General features: G+C 51.0%; 1 protein-coding gene across 1 annotated transcript; it reads left to right on the top strand.

Annotated features, from left to right (window-relative positions):
* Positions 1-940: 940 nt before the first annotated feature.
* On the top strand, positions 941-13655 carry SLC1A6 (solute carrier family 1 member 6; the record flags this gene model as incomplete). Its single annotated transcript, XM_080359269.1, has 10 exons — positions 941-1165; positions 1959-2096; positions 2786-2990; positions 3878-3920; positions 4535-4875; positions 7081-7314; positions 8328-8522; positions 8953-9087; positions 11053-11156; positions 13624-13655. The coding sequence occupies exons 1-10, from the start codon at positions 952-954 to the stop codon at positions 13653-13655; spliced, it is 1641 nt and encodes a 546-aa protein (XP_080215395.1). The 5' UTR covers positions 941-951.
* Positions 13656-17401: the final 3746 nt, after the last annotated feature.

Genomic DNA, 17401 nt, shown 5'->3' with positions numbered 1-17401 from the left:
ACCATAAGACACAGATTGGCCAGAGCTTCTCCAGAGACACCAGAGCAGTCGTGACAAGACCCTGGCAGCCCTTTAGATGCCTTTCCCCAGGGTCTCCTCCTTGCAAAGGGGAGAGGAGCTCATTAATGAACTAAATAACTCTGCTCAGGGCCCCAGGGAAATGACCTAAAGGGGAAACAGGCTGGGGATGGAGGGATGGGGAGCAGCCCCAGGAGAAGGACTTGGGGGTGCTGGTGGGTGAGAGATCGGCCGTGAGCCGCCATGTGCCCTTGCAGCCCAGAAGCCAACGGTGCCCTGGGCTGCATCCCCAGCCCCGTGGGCAGCAGGTTTGGGGATCCTGCCCCTCTGCCCCGCTCTGGTGAGACCCCCCTGCAGTGCTGGTCCAGCTCTGGGTCCTCAGCACAGACACACATGGACCTGCTGGAGAGGGGCCAGAGGAGCCCCAGGAATGACCCGAGGCTGGAACAGCTCTGCTGGGGACAGGGGAGAGAGCTGGGGTGTTCAGCTGAGAAGAGAAGCTCTGGGGAGACCTTAGTGCGGCCTTTCTGTGATTAAAAGAGGTCAATAGGAGAGATGGGGAGAGACTTTTGAGCAGGGCCTGTTGTGATAGGACAAGGGGTGATGGTTTTAAACTAAAGGAGTGAGATTCGGGCTGCACATGAGGAAGGAATTGTTGCCCTGAGGGTGGTGAGAGCCTGGCCCAGGTTGGCCAGAGAGGTGGTGGATGAACCATCCCTGAGACATCCCAGGCCAGGCTGGACGGGGCTCTGAGCACCCTGAGCTGGTGAAGATGTCCCTGTCATGGCAGGGGGGGCACTGGGGGAGCTGTGGAGGTCCCTTCAACCCAAACTGTTCTATGTCAGGTGCTGCAGCTTATGCTTTCCCGCCTCTGCTTCTCCCTGCCCAGCCTAGGCAGATCTGTGCCTTGGGGACTGAGCAGCCGTGCTGACCATGGGCGAGCAGAGTCACGTCAACAGCCTGTTCCTCAACGAGGACGCGGCCAAGCGGCTCAACGCCGAGGGCCGGGTCCAGCGCCTGCGGCAGGCGGTGCAGAAACGGGCGGCGCGGGCCAAGAAGCGGATGAACAGCATCACTGCCGACAGCGCTAAAAGCTTCTTCAGGAGAAACGCCTTCGTCCTCTTCACCATTGCTGCAGTCCTACTCGGTATGGAGCTGGTGGCAACGCTGGGCACCATTTGTAAATGTGGGGAAAAGTTTGTTTATTCTATAAAGATTTTATTATAACAGTTTAGCTGGAGAGGTGAAGCTGATGAGCTGACAGCTCAAAATGCTGTTCACATCATGAGTACCTTTGTGCAGAGGGTGTGTGAGAGAGTCCTTGTTGACCCTTTCTGGCTGCGCCTTCGGAACAGTCTACAACAGAAAGGGTTTGATGACCCAGCTCCACAATCCTCATAAAAACTGATCCAGGTTTGTCCAGAGGCTTCTTGTGGGTGCAGCTACAGGCCCAAGGGTTCTTCAGATCCACCCGTCAGCTTTAGGTGGCAGTACCAGGAGGGGGAACTGAGGCAAAGGGCTGTGGGACAGTGTGAGCTCGATCTGGTGGTTTGTCCCAAGCTTGTGATCCAGGCTGGACACCTCTAACTCGCTGGCTGAACTCAGCTTTAAGAGGTGGGCGAGCAAAGTCTCTGAACTGTGTCGTCACACTCGGGTTAGGCTGGGAGGTCATAGCTCCGGTCAAGCATTTTTGTGTTCATGAGCTTCCTCAGCACGGACCCCAGAGGAGCAGCAAACTGAGAAACAAGGAGACCTGTGGTTTAGCACAAGGATCCTGTGCATATAAATGTGTCAGAGCGAGAGAGGGAGCATACGTTAAAAACTGCATCATGGCCTCTGGGGAGAGGAGGAGCTGAAAGGAGATGAGAAAGAGAAAATACACATTGTAGGACTGAGGGGACCACACCATCCCATTTCTCATCCCATTTCTCATCCCACAGGGATCATCCTGGCGTTTTCCCTCCGGCCCTACCAGCTGACCTATCGCCAGATCAAATATTTCTCCTTCCCCGGCGAGCTGCTGATGCGTATGCTCCAGATGTTGGTTCTTCCTCTCATTGTCTCCAGCTTGATTACAGGTGAGAAACCCTTTCTGCTGCTCTCAGCCAAAGCAGTCATCAGCAAAGAGATGCTGGCTGTTGTTGGGGTTCCCCTTGGTGAGAGGTGCTGGATTAGCTTGGCTAATAGTGACAAGCCCAAATGTACAATGTGGTGTTTCCAATGCCCAACACTTGAGCACTAACAAGGATTTCATCCTACGTAACCTCCAATGTCAAAAAGTTAGTTGCCCAAGTCAGCTTCAGGTTTCCTCCAGCCTTGGGAAGGTTAATCTGTGTCAGTCCAAAAGAGCTGGAGTTGATCACTGTGTGGAGAGCTTGTTTCATCCAGGTCCTCGTAGGAGACATGCCAGCCAGCCAAGCTTTCAGACAGCAGAAGGATTCCACCTGCTGAGACATCCCACCATTAGGGACTTAAAGGTCCAGTGTACTGGGAGGGGATTATTTCCCTTCTGAGAGCTTTAGGAGGAAATTGCTATATTCACAAATGCAGCCTGAGACCCACCAGTGCTACGCTTCTTCATAACCACAAGCTACATTGTCTCATATCAACATCAACTTGGAGCTTCAAAGTCTGCTCCTTGTATTCTGTGCTTCCTAGAGACCCCAGCTCGCCGTCCAACTCGTGTGTGCCCTGCACACTTTGAATCTTCCTCAGGCTTCCCCCTTTCCTCTAAGACAATAAACCTTCTCACCTTGTGACTCCCCAGGAATGGCCTCGCTGGACGGCAGAGCCTCAGGGAAGATGGGGATGCGGGCTGTCATCTACTACATGGTGACGACAATCATAGCAGTCTTCATCGGCATCCTCATGGTGATCATCATCCACCCAGGGAAAGGATCCAAGGACAAGCTTCACCGAGAAGGCAGAATTGAGCAGGTGCAGACCACAGATGCCTTCATGGACTTGGTGAGGTAGGTGGACAAGATGGTCTCTTGTTGAGACCGTATCAGTGAGATTACCTTCCTCCACAGGGTTTCCTTTGGAAGTGTCACAGCTTTAGGAAACACTCTTAGGGAAAGAGGTTTATGGCTGAGTCTTGCCTATCTTACTGCTTCCAGCTCAGTCTAGCCAGCTGGCTTTGCCACTCTGAGGTTGGATGCTTGGCCTGGAGCTCTGGAGTCCAGCCCTTCTGTTCGAGATGTTAATGCCAGAGGCCAAAGTGTGCTCAGCAAAACAAGTAATGGAAACCACCAATGACTGCAGGCCCTTCAGAAATTGACCCAGCAAAGGCTGCTCCAAATATCCATCTTCACTGACCTGAGGAAATCAGGGAAGTGGCTCCTGAGACATTGTCTCTCCCTCCCCTGCTGTGACCTGGCGCAGTGAATTGCAAAGCTGTACCACCTCAAGTGTTATGAAGCTTTGTTTCTGAGGTACAAGATAACAGAGATCTCAAATGACAGCTGTAGAGATGAGGCCGAGAGCAAGGTAGTATACTAAAAATTGTAATATGCCATTGTTTCAAGGTTCAGTTGGTTTTGATGACTTTTTTACAATGGACCCACATCCTAGTGCTGTACATACGTTGTCTCTTTCCACATATCCAAAATACAACCTTCTGGAGTCTGAAAAGATGCAGTGGGAGTTTGGAAAGGTGCAGGAGGGTGCCTGGCTCCAGTTCAGCATATTCCCATCAGTCAGTCAGTCAGACAGAAAGGCCCATTTGCTCTGTAGCCTGAGCTGGTGTGTGGGTTGTGACCTGAGATGTGGCTCCAGGACAGAGACGTTGGCCAGGAATCCCAGCTTTTCTTGCTAGCCAAACAGGACAATAACTCTTTCCTTGTTCTGTCTACTGCAGGAATATGTTCCCGCCCAACCTGGTAGAAGCCTGCTTCAAACAGGTATGAAATCCCACCTGGTCTATCATCTCCCTTTGTGCCCCATACCCTAGACCATGGTCCAACCTATTTCTCTGAGGGGTGGAATAGCAATTGCTTTATATCACCTTCACTCTTCCCCAAGTCTGAACGCTCCAGGAGGGACCACAACCATCAGTTTGTGTCATAGCATCCCCTCTCAATCTTTTCAAGCTGTCTGTGGACAGGGGCTACAACCTTCAGCCCATCCCACCCTCCGAGTCAGGAAGGGTTTGTGAGATCTCGGGTAGCAGGCTCAGATGGGCAGTGAAATGGGAGCAGATTCTCCAAGGATTTGTCTCTTCTGGAGTGCTAGTGCCCTTGGAAGCAGTCTAAAGGGCTACCAGAGAAGCTGGAATATCTCAGTCCTAGGGATACGAGATGTTCCAATGGTTTCTTTTGACCTTCAGGTCTATGACCATTTTGATGAGAGTACTAAGCGAGGGAGCTTGAGGACAGGCAAGGCAATTTCCCACACAGATCAGCAGCGAACTTGCGGGACTCTCCTTTCTTTAGGAGGGGATGCAGGAGCCTAGCTTGTTGTCCTGAGCTCCTGAACCAGGACCTGTGAGTGCATCTGATAATCTCTGCCTTTTCAGTACAAGACGCAGTACAGCACCAGGGTCTTCACCAGAACCGTCGTCCACAGCAGCAATGTCACAGCAGACGTGACAACCACTCAGATCCCTGTGCCTGAGAACTTCACCAGCCTCCTGGAGAACATCACTCATGCCCTGGGGACCGTCTCCGAGGTGCTGACCTTTGAAGAAGTCATTCCCATCCCGGGCTCGGCCAATGGGGTGAACGCGCTGGGGCTGGTAGTGTTCTCCATGTGCTTCGGTTTGGTGATCGGCAGCATGAAGCAGAAGGGACGGGCCCTGCGGGAGTTCTTTAACTGCCTCAACGAAGCCATCATGAGGCTGGTGGCCATTATCATCTGGTGAGGAGCACGGCCGGTTGGAGCAGGAGGTCTGCAGGTGCAGTTTCCACTGACCTGATGAGAAGTGGGGTAGCTTTAAGGATGACATGCACAGGAGAAGCAGATGGGCACCGCTCTCCTTTGGCGCCATCAGGCTGGAGGGAAAAGTCTGGATGGGATATTTGTTCACATTTCATTTCCTGTTTTTTGTTTTTACCTTAGAAATATCAGGTACACCAGGACTTGCTTTCCTTGAGGCTGCTGGAAACATCCTTGGAAGACCAGAGAGCTGGAGTGGAAGATCTCTTAGCCTTACCAGCAGCGGTAGGGTGTGAGGCTTTCCCACCAAAAGCTTTCCTTCCAGATATGTTCCAGGAGTCTGACTTAGCTACAAATCACAACAACTATTGCCACTTTCCTGCTATTCAGGGTGGCACCTGTATGCGTCAGCTCTAAGAGCTGAGTTGGGTTGACAAGGTCAACTCCAAATTATTGCCTTTCAGTTTGAAATCTCCCAGATCTCAGCTCCTCTAGAGCTCAGCTGCTCGTTGCTGTCTGTGTAAGGCTGCCTGTGCTACACGGCCCAGGTAAGCCAGGCATTGCTGAGACAAGTCTTCCCTAGAAGGCAGCATTTTACCAAATCTTGTTATTTTAAACTCTAGAGCTCAAGGTCTAAATAGGAGTTTGCGGTAGGTACCGTGAGACAGGAGAGATGTGGGGTTGGCAGAACACATGGAAATGTCTGACGGGGAGGGGATCTGGCCGCCCCACACCCTCTCCCAGTTTAGATCACTCCACCTTCCATTTCCTCATCTCCTAGTCACAGTCACAGTCTTTTATCTCAGAGCAACCCCCTGGGCACAGGGGGCCAGGCCTGACACAGAAAGACACAAAGAGGAAGAACAACCCTGAGCTCATAGCAGAGCGATAGGGAACCCCAGTCCCTCCGGGACCTTTTCCTCCACAGATCAGCCAGAACTTGGGGCCTTCCTTTCCTAAGAAGAGATAAGAGTTGTCTGAGGGCACAGAAGGGGGAGCACAAGCACAGTGGGACAAGCTCACTACTCCCAGAGACAATTTCAAGGTGTCTTCAACATGCCCTCCTCCAGCTCCCCCTGACAGTGAAGGAAGGAGGGGTGTTGCTATGTAGCACGTTGGTTACACTCAGGAACTACCTGTGCACATGCATTAAGTAGCGTCTGGAGAGACCTCCTGAGCTACAAAACCTGGTAGCAGAAGCAGGACTGTCACCCGCGCTCGTTCCCGGAGCCACGCTCTGCAGAGCATCCCCAGGAGCTTCGTTTTCCTGGGGAGATCCGGTCACTACCTGCAGCCCAGAATATCTTGGAAGAGGGAGGTCAGAGGAAATGAAATACCTGTGAAATCCTTTCCTGCAACTTTTCCAAACCTCCCAGGCTAACTTGGAGTTTGGCATGCGGACCTCCGAGCCTTGTGCATGAATTGCATGTGAGCTCTTGAGCTGTAGAGGCCAATCCCGACAGGTGTGGCCGTGGAACTGGGATTTTCTTTGGCCCATGTTTAGTTTAGTGCCCATGATATTCTCTGTTTCTGTGTTACGGCTCCTTTCTGTGGAGCCTCACTGCTGCCCATGAAATTCCTTGTTACGGAGGGGGAAAAAAGCCGTAAAGAATGGAAAGGACAGCAGTGTACCTCAAAATGGGTTTTTATATAAGCTGTGGCTGCTTTCACAGGTGGTGGTGTGAGCACCTGAAGGTAGCAAGGCCAATATCCCAGAGCCTATAGGACACAATTGCTTTTATTCCCTGATTCCCTGTTTCTCCTGCACTTCCCTGTACCTCTCAGTAAGAAGAATACTCTCAGCCCAAGCTCTCTTAGGAAAGGAATAGAGTAATAGAATCACAGAACTGTTTTGGTTGGAAAAGACCTTTAAGAACATCAAGTTCAACCATTAACCCCATCTAAACCATGTCCCTCAGAACCTCTGAGGGAGGAGGAAACCTCCAGCAGTGCCCAAGCTGTGCTGGGGTCCCCGAAAGTACAATAAATGCTGGGTTTTGACCGTGTGGTGAACAAGTCCCAGCTCTCTCCAAGTTTCCAAAAAAGAAACCAGGTCATCCAATGATTAGACTCAGTGAGCACTTCTGGTGTGTTGGCTTGTTGGGGATTAGTGCAGACAGCATGCCTTAAAGCTGGTGCAAAGTGCGGGTGCCGGTTCTGAGCTCTGCCCTTGTGTTTCTGCCACAGGTACGCTCCGGTCGGGATCATGTTCTTGATTGCTGGCAAAATCCTGGAGATGGATGACCTGGCAGTGATGGGAGGCCAGCTGGGGATGTACACGCTCACCGTCATCGTTGGGCTCCTCATCCATGCCCTCTGCATCCTGCCGCTGCTCTACTTCATCGTCACGCACAGAAACCCCTGGGTGTTCATCGGGGGGCTTCTGCAGGCCCTCATCACCGCCCTGGGCACCTCCTCAAGGTACAACAGCTATTGATATATAGGAGCAGGGGGTAGGACTGATGTCGATGCTCTGGGGCTGTTTCTCAGCACTCCGTCACCCCCAGTGCAGCACTACAGCCTCACAAGTTCTAGCACCACCAGCTTTTTGCACTGGTCCAGCCATTTGAGAGTGGAAAGGTTCCCAGTCGCTTGCTCAGGATCCCTCGTCACCTGGGTCATCTCTGACCACCAGAGGCCCATGTTCCTCCTCACCAAACACAGTGGTGACTCTGCTCACAGCACTGAAACGCTGAGCTCAGGATAAATACCAAATCCCGCTGAATTGCAGCGTTGTTCCCCATGCACACACCTCTCACACACACGTACTCGCACTCCTTTCTCTCTCCCAGGCACACACAGCTGGCATTAAACTCACAGGGGGCCTGGGCAAAGGCACAAGCACCCGTGTGTTCAGTGCCAAGGCAAGGGATCGTAGGCAGCTGTTACTCCACTAAGTGCCACGTTTCTTGCTATATTCATTTCCTGGCAAGCACGTAACAGTCTCTCCCATGTGTGTTCTCACACTGAAACACACTGCATTTTCCCTGCTCACGTTCTCTTTCAGAAACAACTCTCTGCAAGATATATTCTCACCCATGGGTCATTCTTGTCTTATGCGCTGAGGGGGGTGAGAAAGGGCTCAAGGTTTTTAATAGCTGGAAAAGGAGTTTTGGTCTCGAGTCTCTGTCCTATGTACCCTGAATCCTCCAGCTGCACCTTATTTTGGTGTTACACCAGCATCATCAGCCTCAGGGCTACAGAGCCCCTGTCCCAGCCCCTGAGGAAAGCCATGTCTGAACGTGCAGCCGCAGCGTGCACCATGACTGAGGAAGCCTTGCTTAGACTGTTCTTTCTCCTAGCAGCTTCTGGCCTCTGGCTCACATGGCAGGGTGAAAAAGCAGGTGGGTAAGGTCATAAACCAGGCAGAGGCTTAGTCCCGCTTCCAGCGTCTGCACGTGCCCACTTCACGTTGTTTTGTGAATTCCTTTCAGCTCAGCGACGCTGCCCATCACCTTCAAGTGCCTGGAAGAAAACAACGGTGTGGACAGGCGCATCACGAGGTTTGTCCTGCCTGTGGGAGCTACCATCAACATGGATGGCACCGCTCTGTACGAGGCCCTTGCAGCCATCTTCATTGCACAAGTCAACAACTACGAACTTGACTTCGGGCAGATCATCACAATAAGGTGACTTTCGAAAGAGCTGTGGGGCTACAGAGAGGGCTGCAGTTTTCTTTGCTTATCTGAGGTGTGGTCAGATGATTTTTGCTCAGATGATACAAGGAGAAAAACCAAAGGTATGGAAAAGAAGGGTGTGCGACACCTCCAGGTGGAGAAGCACATGAGGTTTGGGCACAATGTCTTTGAGGCTCCACTTGAGCCCTGGTTGCATTTCAGGCCAGGGTCACCCCTTCACCTTACGGGTGGGTGTCCGGCAGGGGGAGCCTGGCTGCTGCGTCCCTGTCCCACGTGTCACCATCCCACTCAGTGACCAGGGCAGAAAGGCTGCCAAGATGTTTTGTAGGTTATGATTTTGAGCTACTTCCTGACATATTTGCCAATGTGACCACCTCTTTCCTGCGCTTTGCTGAGAGCTGTGCTTTCCTGTTCCCTGCAGCATCACAGCCACGGCCGCCAGCATTGGGGCCGCGGGGATTCCCCAGGCAGGACTGGTGACTATGGTGATAGTGTTGACGTCGGTGGGGCTCCCTACTGAAGACATTACGCTGATCATCGCTGTGGACTGGTTTCTGTAAGTCCTCTGCTCTGCAGCGTGCGCTGATCTGTGCTCCCTGCCAGGCCTGACAGGGTTTGTCTGTGTTCCCAATGTCTCTGCCACACGCAGTCTCAGAATCTGTATCATTAAGCGTAAAACACACCGGTATCCATGAGATCTTTGCACAGGAACCCTCTCTGCTCTTCACCGTGGGCTTCAGCTACCCAAAGCATCAGAGGTCACTTGCAGAACAGCCTGATCACCAAGCAGAATGTCCTTAGTTTGCTTTATCTGATAAGGCGACCAGAAACTATCTCCAGACTGATAAAGGCATCTTGTGCCAATAAGCAAATCCACGCTGCAGAGTGATGGTTCTGTGCCACCAAAGACAGAAACTGGGACAAGATCAGGCTGTGCAAAGTTGAGGAGTGTTTAGATGGATGCAGATAGTCATCTACATTGCTTCATTCCACTTTTCTTCCCTTTTAAGCCCTGGGACAAGTTATTTCACAGGAGAGCTCTCAGGAACTAGATGGAAGAATGCGTTACTGCACAGTCCTCACTCTCTCGGTCTTCTCAAACACAACCAAATCCTGGCTCAGGGATACACTCAGTGTTTCCTCAGTTCTTCTGTATCTTGTATGGCTGGTTCATAGCCAAGGCAGCCAAAGTCTGCTCCCAGCCATGGCTGAGCAGCTGGAAACAGAGTCTTGCCCAGTACCTCCACTTCTGCAAACTGTGCATAAGAACAGGCTTGTCTGGAACAGGCCCTGCCTCCTAGGGTGCCGGCTGACCTCTTGGAGGATCATAGAATCATTTAGGTTAGAAAAGACCTTTAAGATCATCAAGTCCAACAATTACCTAGCACTGCCAAGGCCACCTCTACCCCATGTCCTGAGAACCTCATGTCCGTCTGTCCAGCCCTCCAGGGATAGTGACTCCAGCACTGCCCTGGGCAGCCTGTTCCAATGCCCCACAGCCCTTTGGGGAAGAAATTGTTCCCAGATCCAACCTCACCCTCCCCTGGCGCAACTTGAGGCCGTTTCCTCTGCTCCTGGCGCTTGTTCCTGGGGAGCAGAGCCCGACCCCCCTGGCTCCAAGCTCCTTCCAGGCAGTTCAGAGATCAGAAGGTCTCCCCTCAGCTCCTGTTCTCCAGCTGAACCCCCCAGGTCCCTCAGCCGCTCCATCACACTTGTGCTCCAGCCCCTCACCAGCTCCGTCCCCTTCTCTCCACTCACTCCAGCACCTCAAGGGATTTCTTGATGTGAGGGGCCCAAAACTGTCCCCAGGATTCAAGGTTTGGCCTCCTCAGGTCCCAGCACAGGGACGGTCGCTGCCCTGGGCCTGCTGGCCACATCAGTGCTGGTACCAGCCAGGATTTACTTCCCCAGATTGTACTTACCCAGAAAGGCTGATTTAAATCAGATACCAAAAGTCATATCTATTGTTATCACTGAAGGACATGATGGTTGCTGTACTGGTGGTGGCTTCAGCTCTTACAGACAGATGTGGTTGTGGAGAATATCTCATTGCAAATGGTGCTTTAGATTTGCTATTTTGCATGAAAAATCCGGTGCCTTGACTGAGTGCATAGTGTGAGGATATCTGGCCCCACAGCAGCACTAAGCCGTAGGTTTGCACCACAATTTCTGCACCTTTTGTAAAACAAAATGCAACTCAAGTGTAACACGTGGTGAGGCAGAACCTTAGCGCCCTTTGGAAAGGAAACTGTGTGGAACCACAATAACGTTTCTCTCATTTTGTGGCAAGTCCAAAACTTTTATGTGAGAAACTGTGAATCCAGAAGAGCAGAATGAATGCGAATCCTGTGCTCAGGGCTATAAATCAAAGGCGGCTCTCTGGAAGTCATTTTCTTGTCAATGTCGAAATGTCAGTTATCAGAGTGACTTGAAACGTAGAAAAGATTTAATTGCAGATGTTTCTTTATCCATTTAGCTGTTACTAAGAAGCTGTATTTCATTTTTCCCTCTGATTTCTCAGGGACCGCCTCCGAACGACCACCAACGTGCTGGGGGATTCCCTGGGCGCTGGCATCGTGGAGCATCTCTCCCGGCGCGAGCTGGACGCGCAGGACTGCGAAATGGGTAATTCCATGCTGGAGGAGAAAAAGCAGCTTTCCCACCTGGTTCGCCCACAAAACGACACCCACAGGCACCCCAGGAGCGAGACAGAACTGTGAAACCGGGCACATTAATGCTGTAAAAAGCCAAGACTTGGCACAGAAGTCTGTAAGGCAGAGAAAGACTCACTCCCCGAGTTGCACGCTCTTCTTCCCCCCGCGCCACATGCAGCCTTCCCTGATCCCGTTTCTTCCCCATCTCTTTCCAGCTGGCATTAAAGAAGAGAAAATTAAACTGCACAGAAAGTTTTATTCCACAAAAGCCAGATTTAGTCATTCTTACGGGGTCCAAGAGTTAGACCCAAGTAAAGAAGATTCAGTGAATGAGCTGGATTAGGAGCTCCTTTGTTTCTGAGCTGAAGCCAAGGGGCAAGGTGGGTTGGGGACACCACCACCTGTGGACTGGCACCAAGATGTTGCCATAATGACTCCATCCTGCAGGATGAAGCCTTCACTCGGTCAAAGCTTTTGACTTTGGCCATTTGGAGACCTGTGGAGAGCCCGAGCATTCCTGTTCAGCTCTTCATTGGCAAGAGTGTTGATGATGAACAGCGCTCTGCTTGCCCACAGTCCCGGTGTTTGCACAGACGTGATGATGCTTCCTGAGAGCTTCTCCCTCCTCTGGCAACCCTTCTGGCCGGAGATATTGGAGTCGCTCAGTTCCCGAAGGAATGTGGGACCGTACCGCAGGGACAGGGCTCACTGTGCTGCCTGGTGGCACAAATAGGGGACAATAGAGTTCTCTTCAGTGGAAGCTGCTAAAGGATTGTGAAAGCAGCAACCAGTTAAAGAATTTATTGTATCCATTATTCAGCCTCTGAAACAGATTTCCCCTCTACCAAGCTCTGCCAAGCACCAGTTAACTTCATTTCTCTTTAGCAAGCTGTTCTCCTTTTGGTGAAACCAGAAGGGGAAATGCAAAGTTTGAGGAGTTGACCCACCTGAGCAGCTGGATGGCACCTCCACACCAGGAATTATTTCCTGCCACTCCAGATTTGCTCAGAAAACAGTTTCACTCATCATAAGACTCCTAAGGAAACTGTTCCTTAGCTCATCTTGGGCTGTTTTCAGAAGCGACTTCCCCTCAGTCACATTCCTCCAGAATCTCTGTCTTTGTACATCATCTCTCAGCACTCGTACAAGTTTGCCAGACCCCAAACTTACAAATTCAAGATAAGTTCCTTAGTTCCTACTAAACAGATCCCAGCTTCTGTTTAACATGCTTGGACAAAAGTCCACATGACATCTAAAACATCTCGGAGGTTCAAGCAAGAAGTAGGGACCTGCTTCATCCGCGCTCCATCCCCTTCCCTGGCGTGGCCAGGAGCACAACCCGTATCTCCCCCTGCAGTAACCAGGACCAGCGGGGCTTGCTCCGTGATATCCAGGTCTGTGAACATCCAGAAAACGAACGTCTGGACACAACCTGTGTGGACCTCAGGGGCATCGGCCGGAGTCAGCTTTGCCAACCGCAATCGCGCAGTGCCCTTTCTTGGCTCCCCAGCGCTAACAAAGCTTCTCAGCCACACTTCTTGAGATGTCCAAAGCCAGATCCTGAGGCTCTTTTTGCAGGATTATATATTGGTGCTGCTACATTCCGTGTCCTGTAGGCAGAGTGTTCTGGTTTTATGGGCTGGACAGTTGTTGGGAATCGGAGGTTAGAGGACAAATGCATCTCTTTCACGTACCATGAATAACAGAGCAGGGTAAATACATGTAGCTCCATTCAGCAGTAGCATTTTTAATCTTGTCTGAATACTATTATAATGTCTGCTCTTCTCCTTTCTAGAGTAAACAGACCCAGTAAACCCTCACAGGTAATAATCATTCATGTTCTTCTCCTCTGGACTTTTTCTTTGCTGTTCCACGTCTTAAAGTGGAGTAACTAACATCTGATTCAACAATCCAAGTCGAGAATTATCAGAGCTGAGCACTGAGGGAAGAATATTTCATGTACATTAAGATTTAGATCTAAGAATCACATTACCGTGGTTTAACAGCTGATCAGGATAACTGTGCACACAGCAAAGTCAAGTCTGCTCATCTTATCTTAAATCTTAGGTTAGACTCTTCCTTTGCTGGGAAGGCTGTATCTAAAGTCTGGATCTTAATCAGAGTTTTAAGATACGCTGCATTAGCTCAGATCTATAGTGGGCTAAGACAGCACTAGCTTATCATTAACACAGCTCAGCTGGCATGGTTCTAAGCCTTCATAAAGAAGAGACCTGCATATAAAACCCAATGAAATGCTTTATTTTTTCACAACAGTGGTAATACATTATAATTCCTATATCATTTTAAGCAGAACTGCTGCCTAACTAGTGATTTCCTAGCCTATTTTTGTACAGTTGATTATTGTTACCTAAGTATAGTCATTTATGTTTGCCTATACTGAACTGCATCTTGGTTTTCTTTTTTCTCTCTTTTTTCAGATTGTTTGTCCAACTTCTCAAGAAAGCATTGAATTCTCATTCCGAAGATGTGTATTAAGGGCAAACTGATGGATGAATTGGAAGAACAGATTGTTGGATTGGACTCCAGCTCAAATGGGAACTAATTCTGGGAAGTCCTATGGCCCGGGTTATACAGACAAACAAGCTGACCACAAGGGTCCCTTCTGGCTTTGTAATATACGCACATGCTTTCTGGTTTAGAGATATTGCGAAGGGTCCCTCCAGCCCCATCATTTTGAAAAGCTACGTGGAAGGGTCCTGATGATACTTCAATGAAGCTCAGCAGGAGTCCAGCCCGTTTCCAGCTGCTGTTAGCACACACGTAACCACGTCACAGAGGGACTCTCCATATCACATCACATCAACATGACCTCGGATGTCCCCACCAAGCAGTACACCCCAAGCCTTGCCGTTCGCCATTTCCTCCTTTCCACACAAGATTAACGGAGCACAAACACGTAGCAGCCTCATTGTCTAATGCTGCAAACCAGTCTCCCATGGGGAATTTCAGAATTCAGCCGGTAGATTTTAGCTCTGGTGTTTACTCACCTTGTTAACCTGTTTATGATTGGGATGATCTATCTGTTTACAGCACCCAAACAGTAAAGTACTGGCAGGAATTTGCATATATATATACACACACCTCTCTCTCTCTATATATATATGAAAGGGGCGCATGTGCACAGACGTATACACAGAGTTCATTTTTTTCTTGCTAATCCAAGAAGCAAAGGCAATACTAAACTCACTCTGTAGAGCTGCATACTTTATTTTGATGCTCACCTTGACTTACCCAACTAATCTCATCCTTAAAACAACAGAGGCTGTTTTACTTCAATCCCGGTAAGGAATCTTCCAAAGCAGCGTTTCCCGGGAAGGAGCTCAACGCACGTTGAGTTTGGGTTGTACCTGCTGGTGACGTAGCGAGAGCTTCTCAACATACAGAGAAGATTCTCCACTTGGACTTCCCTGAGCGTGTCCCAAGGACCCACGTCCCACTGCAGGTGATTTGGCAAGGAAACGCACTTTAATAGCTCTTTAATAGCTTGTACGCCTTCCAAACCCAACACGGACCTTGTACTAACTCAGCCTTCAAAACTGGCTCACTGGAAGTGTTAAATAACTTTATCAGCTGTCTTTTTAATTACCAGGTGTTTGAGAGTTCATGCAGTCTTTACTGCAGTCCTGCCGCTTCTACTTGCAGAAACTCTCCGAGTTTCTCCTATTTGCAAACAGATTTATTCCTAATGATTAGATGGGCAATATTTGGGATGAAACAAGGAGCTATCACAATGCATCCATACCCGAGACAGAGATTAGGACACATCTCTTCAAAATTAATTTTAAGTGAGAAAATCCATGGAGAATATGGATTTTCCAATGAGAGGCGTGTGTCACGTTACGTATGTGATACGCACACGTTGTTTCGGGAATCAGATCTGCCCATGAGAACTGCCCTGGTGTCACACGTCCCTCTTCTGCTCTGCCCAAGGAAGGAGATGGAGAACTGGAAATCAGCGCTGTGCGGTGTGTCCGTAGCACCCTGGCACTCTCACTATGTTAATTCCCGAGGGCTTTTTCTTCATGCTGTGAGTTTTGATGTTAATAAAGGTAGCTGGCATATTTGAAAAATAAAGGGAATTTTTTCCACAGTGCTTTTCTATGCTTTTCTTTTTTCTATTGTTTTTCCTCAGGACCGTGGCCTCACAAACTCAGGGGTGTTACTTTTAGCTCTATTTACTACACTTCCTTATATCCATGTGCCTATGTCATGGATCAAATGCTAAATTCACATTTTTACAAGGTCTTTCCATAAAGCCTTTCCTATTACACCATCTTTTGCATATGTCCATCTACAGAACGCAGGCCAAACAACAATTATGTGGAAGACATCTCTGAAGCTCAGACAATAACGAGTTTATGTTATATTGCATTAATGGCGTAGTGTTTGAGCAAAGTGAAAGCTGTTAGTTCTCCCCTTTATATCCACTTTTCTTGCTTTCTGTTCCTCAAGGGACAGGAACCGAGGTGAATAACACGGCTGATGGGTCAAAGACATCACCAGTCAGGGCCCAGTCCCACAGTTCCCAAGAAGAGGAACAGCACCGACTCAGAGATGATGTCCAGCTCCCACCAAGAGTCCAGACAACAAGACAATACGACGGTGATGAAGCAGCTCTGAGGTCAAGCGAGGTCTGGTGGTTGCTGGGCAGGCACAGGGTGACAAGGCAAGGCTGAGGTCAAGCTCTAAAAAATTGGTCCAGGGACTGGGGTTCAGAACAACAGAGGCCACAGCCCGACATGGTCACAGCTGTGGCTGAATCATAGAATCACAGATGGTTTGTGTTGAAGGGACCGTCCGTCCCAGCTCCCCAGTGCCCCCCCTGCCATGACAGGGACATCTTCACCAGCTCAGGGTGCTCAGAGCCCCATCCAGCCTGGCCTGGGATGTCTCAGGGATGGTTCATCCACCACCTATCTGGCCAACCTGGGCCAGGCTCTCACCACCCTCAGGCCAACAATTCCTTCCTCATGTGCAGCCTGAATCTCCCTCCTTTAGTTTAAACCATCACCCCCTGTCCTGTCACAACAGGCCCCGCTCAGAAGTCTGTCCCATCTTTCCTATAGGACCCAAATAGAGAGGAGGTTTCCAGGCAATTTCTGGGAGGCACAGTGATTTTCATTTCAATTTCATTTTCTCCATTCCTGGGCCTGCAGCTGCCCAAGGTGCCGCCAGACAAGGGCAGGAGGGTCCCTGCCCTGCAGCCCCTCCCTCACCATTCGGGGTGATTCGGGTTGTTCTGTGGGCAGGGGGCACAGCCGGGCTCTGGAGCTGAGCGCGCTGGGACCCGAGGAAGGGCCTGATTGTCCTGAGGCTCTGAAGGGCTTTGCCCCCAGCCCTGTCCCCGCTGCAGGGGATGCTGCTCGTGTTCCACAGACGTTGCAGCGCCTGTTGTCTGTGTGTCCATCCCCGCCCGGCCCCCCAGGTCTGTCCCTGTCCCAGGGGCTCCGAGCTGCTTCCTGCGTGGGGCCGTGTCCGTGAGTCCTGCAGGGACCCGTCTGTCCTGCTCCCCCCGGCCAAAGGGCGGCTTCCCCTGGGGAAGGGGACAGGGGACGCCCCCATCGCCTGTCCTGCTGGCGGTGACTCAGGCCTGGGGGGGGTCAGTGCCCTTGGGGGCTCATGGGCTCTGATTTGGGCTCATTGGGGCTTTTGCAGCTCTCGGGGCTGTTTCCCGGTGCCCCCTGCGCTTCCTCCCCCTCCCACACAGACACGGAGCAGTTCTGGACAAACAAGGTTTAATACAGAAACACAAGAGAAAAAGTCCCAGAGCTACTCTGATCCCGCACCCCAAACCCACCACCCCCTCCTCCCGCCTCCACTAACACCCCAAACACCCCCCTCCCCCCACACCTTCCCTGACCCACCCACCCCAAACCCACCACCCTCCTCTCACACCCTCCAACCCCCCAGACCCCCAAACACACTCACACTCCTCCCACACACCCCAGACCCCCCACCCCCAAATACTGCACCCTCGTCTCCCACACCCACCCCCGGTGTTCTCTGGTCTAATCCCCCCCTCCCACCCCCCTGCTCCCTGCCAGAGCCCTGCGCTTGCTGGGGGGCTCTGCCGAGGGGCTCTGCCCCCGCTTCTGCCCCCGCTGCCCTGCCTTGGCCGCCTGGGGCGGTGGCAGCTCCATCCCCACGTCCCTCCACAGCTCCGGGGGCTCCATCCCCAGCACATAGAACTCGGCC

Source organism: Nesoenas mayeri (genome assembly GCF_963082525.1).
Source record: "Nesoenas mayeri genome assembly, chromosome: 25".
Lineage (NCBI taxonomy): Eukaryota > Metazoa > Chordata > Aves > Columbiformes > Columbidae > Nesoenas > Nesoenas mayeri.
Note: the sequence above shows the minus strand (reverse complement) of the source record. Positions and strands in the feature narration are given on the sequence as shown.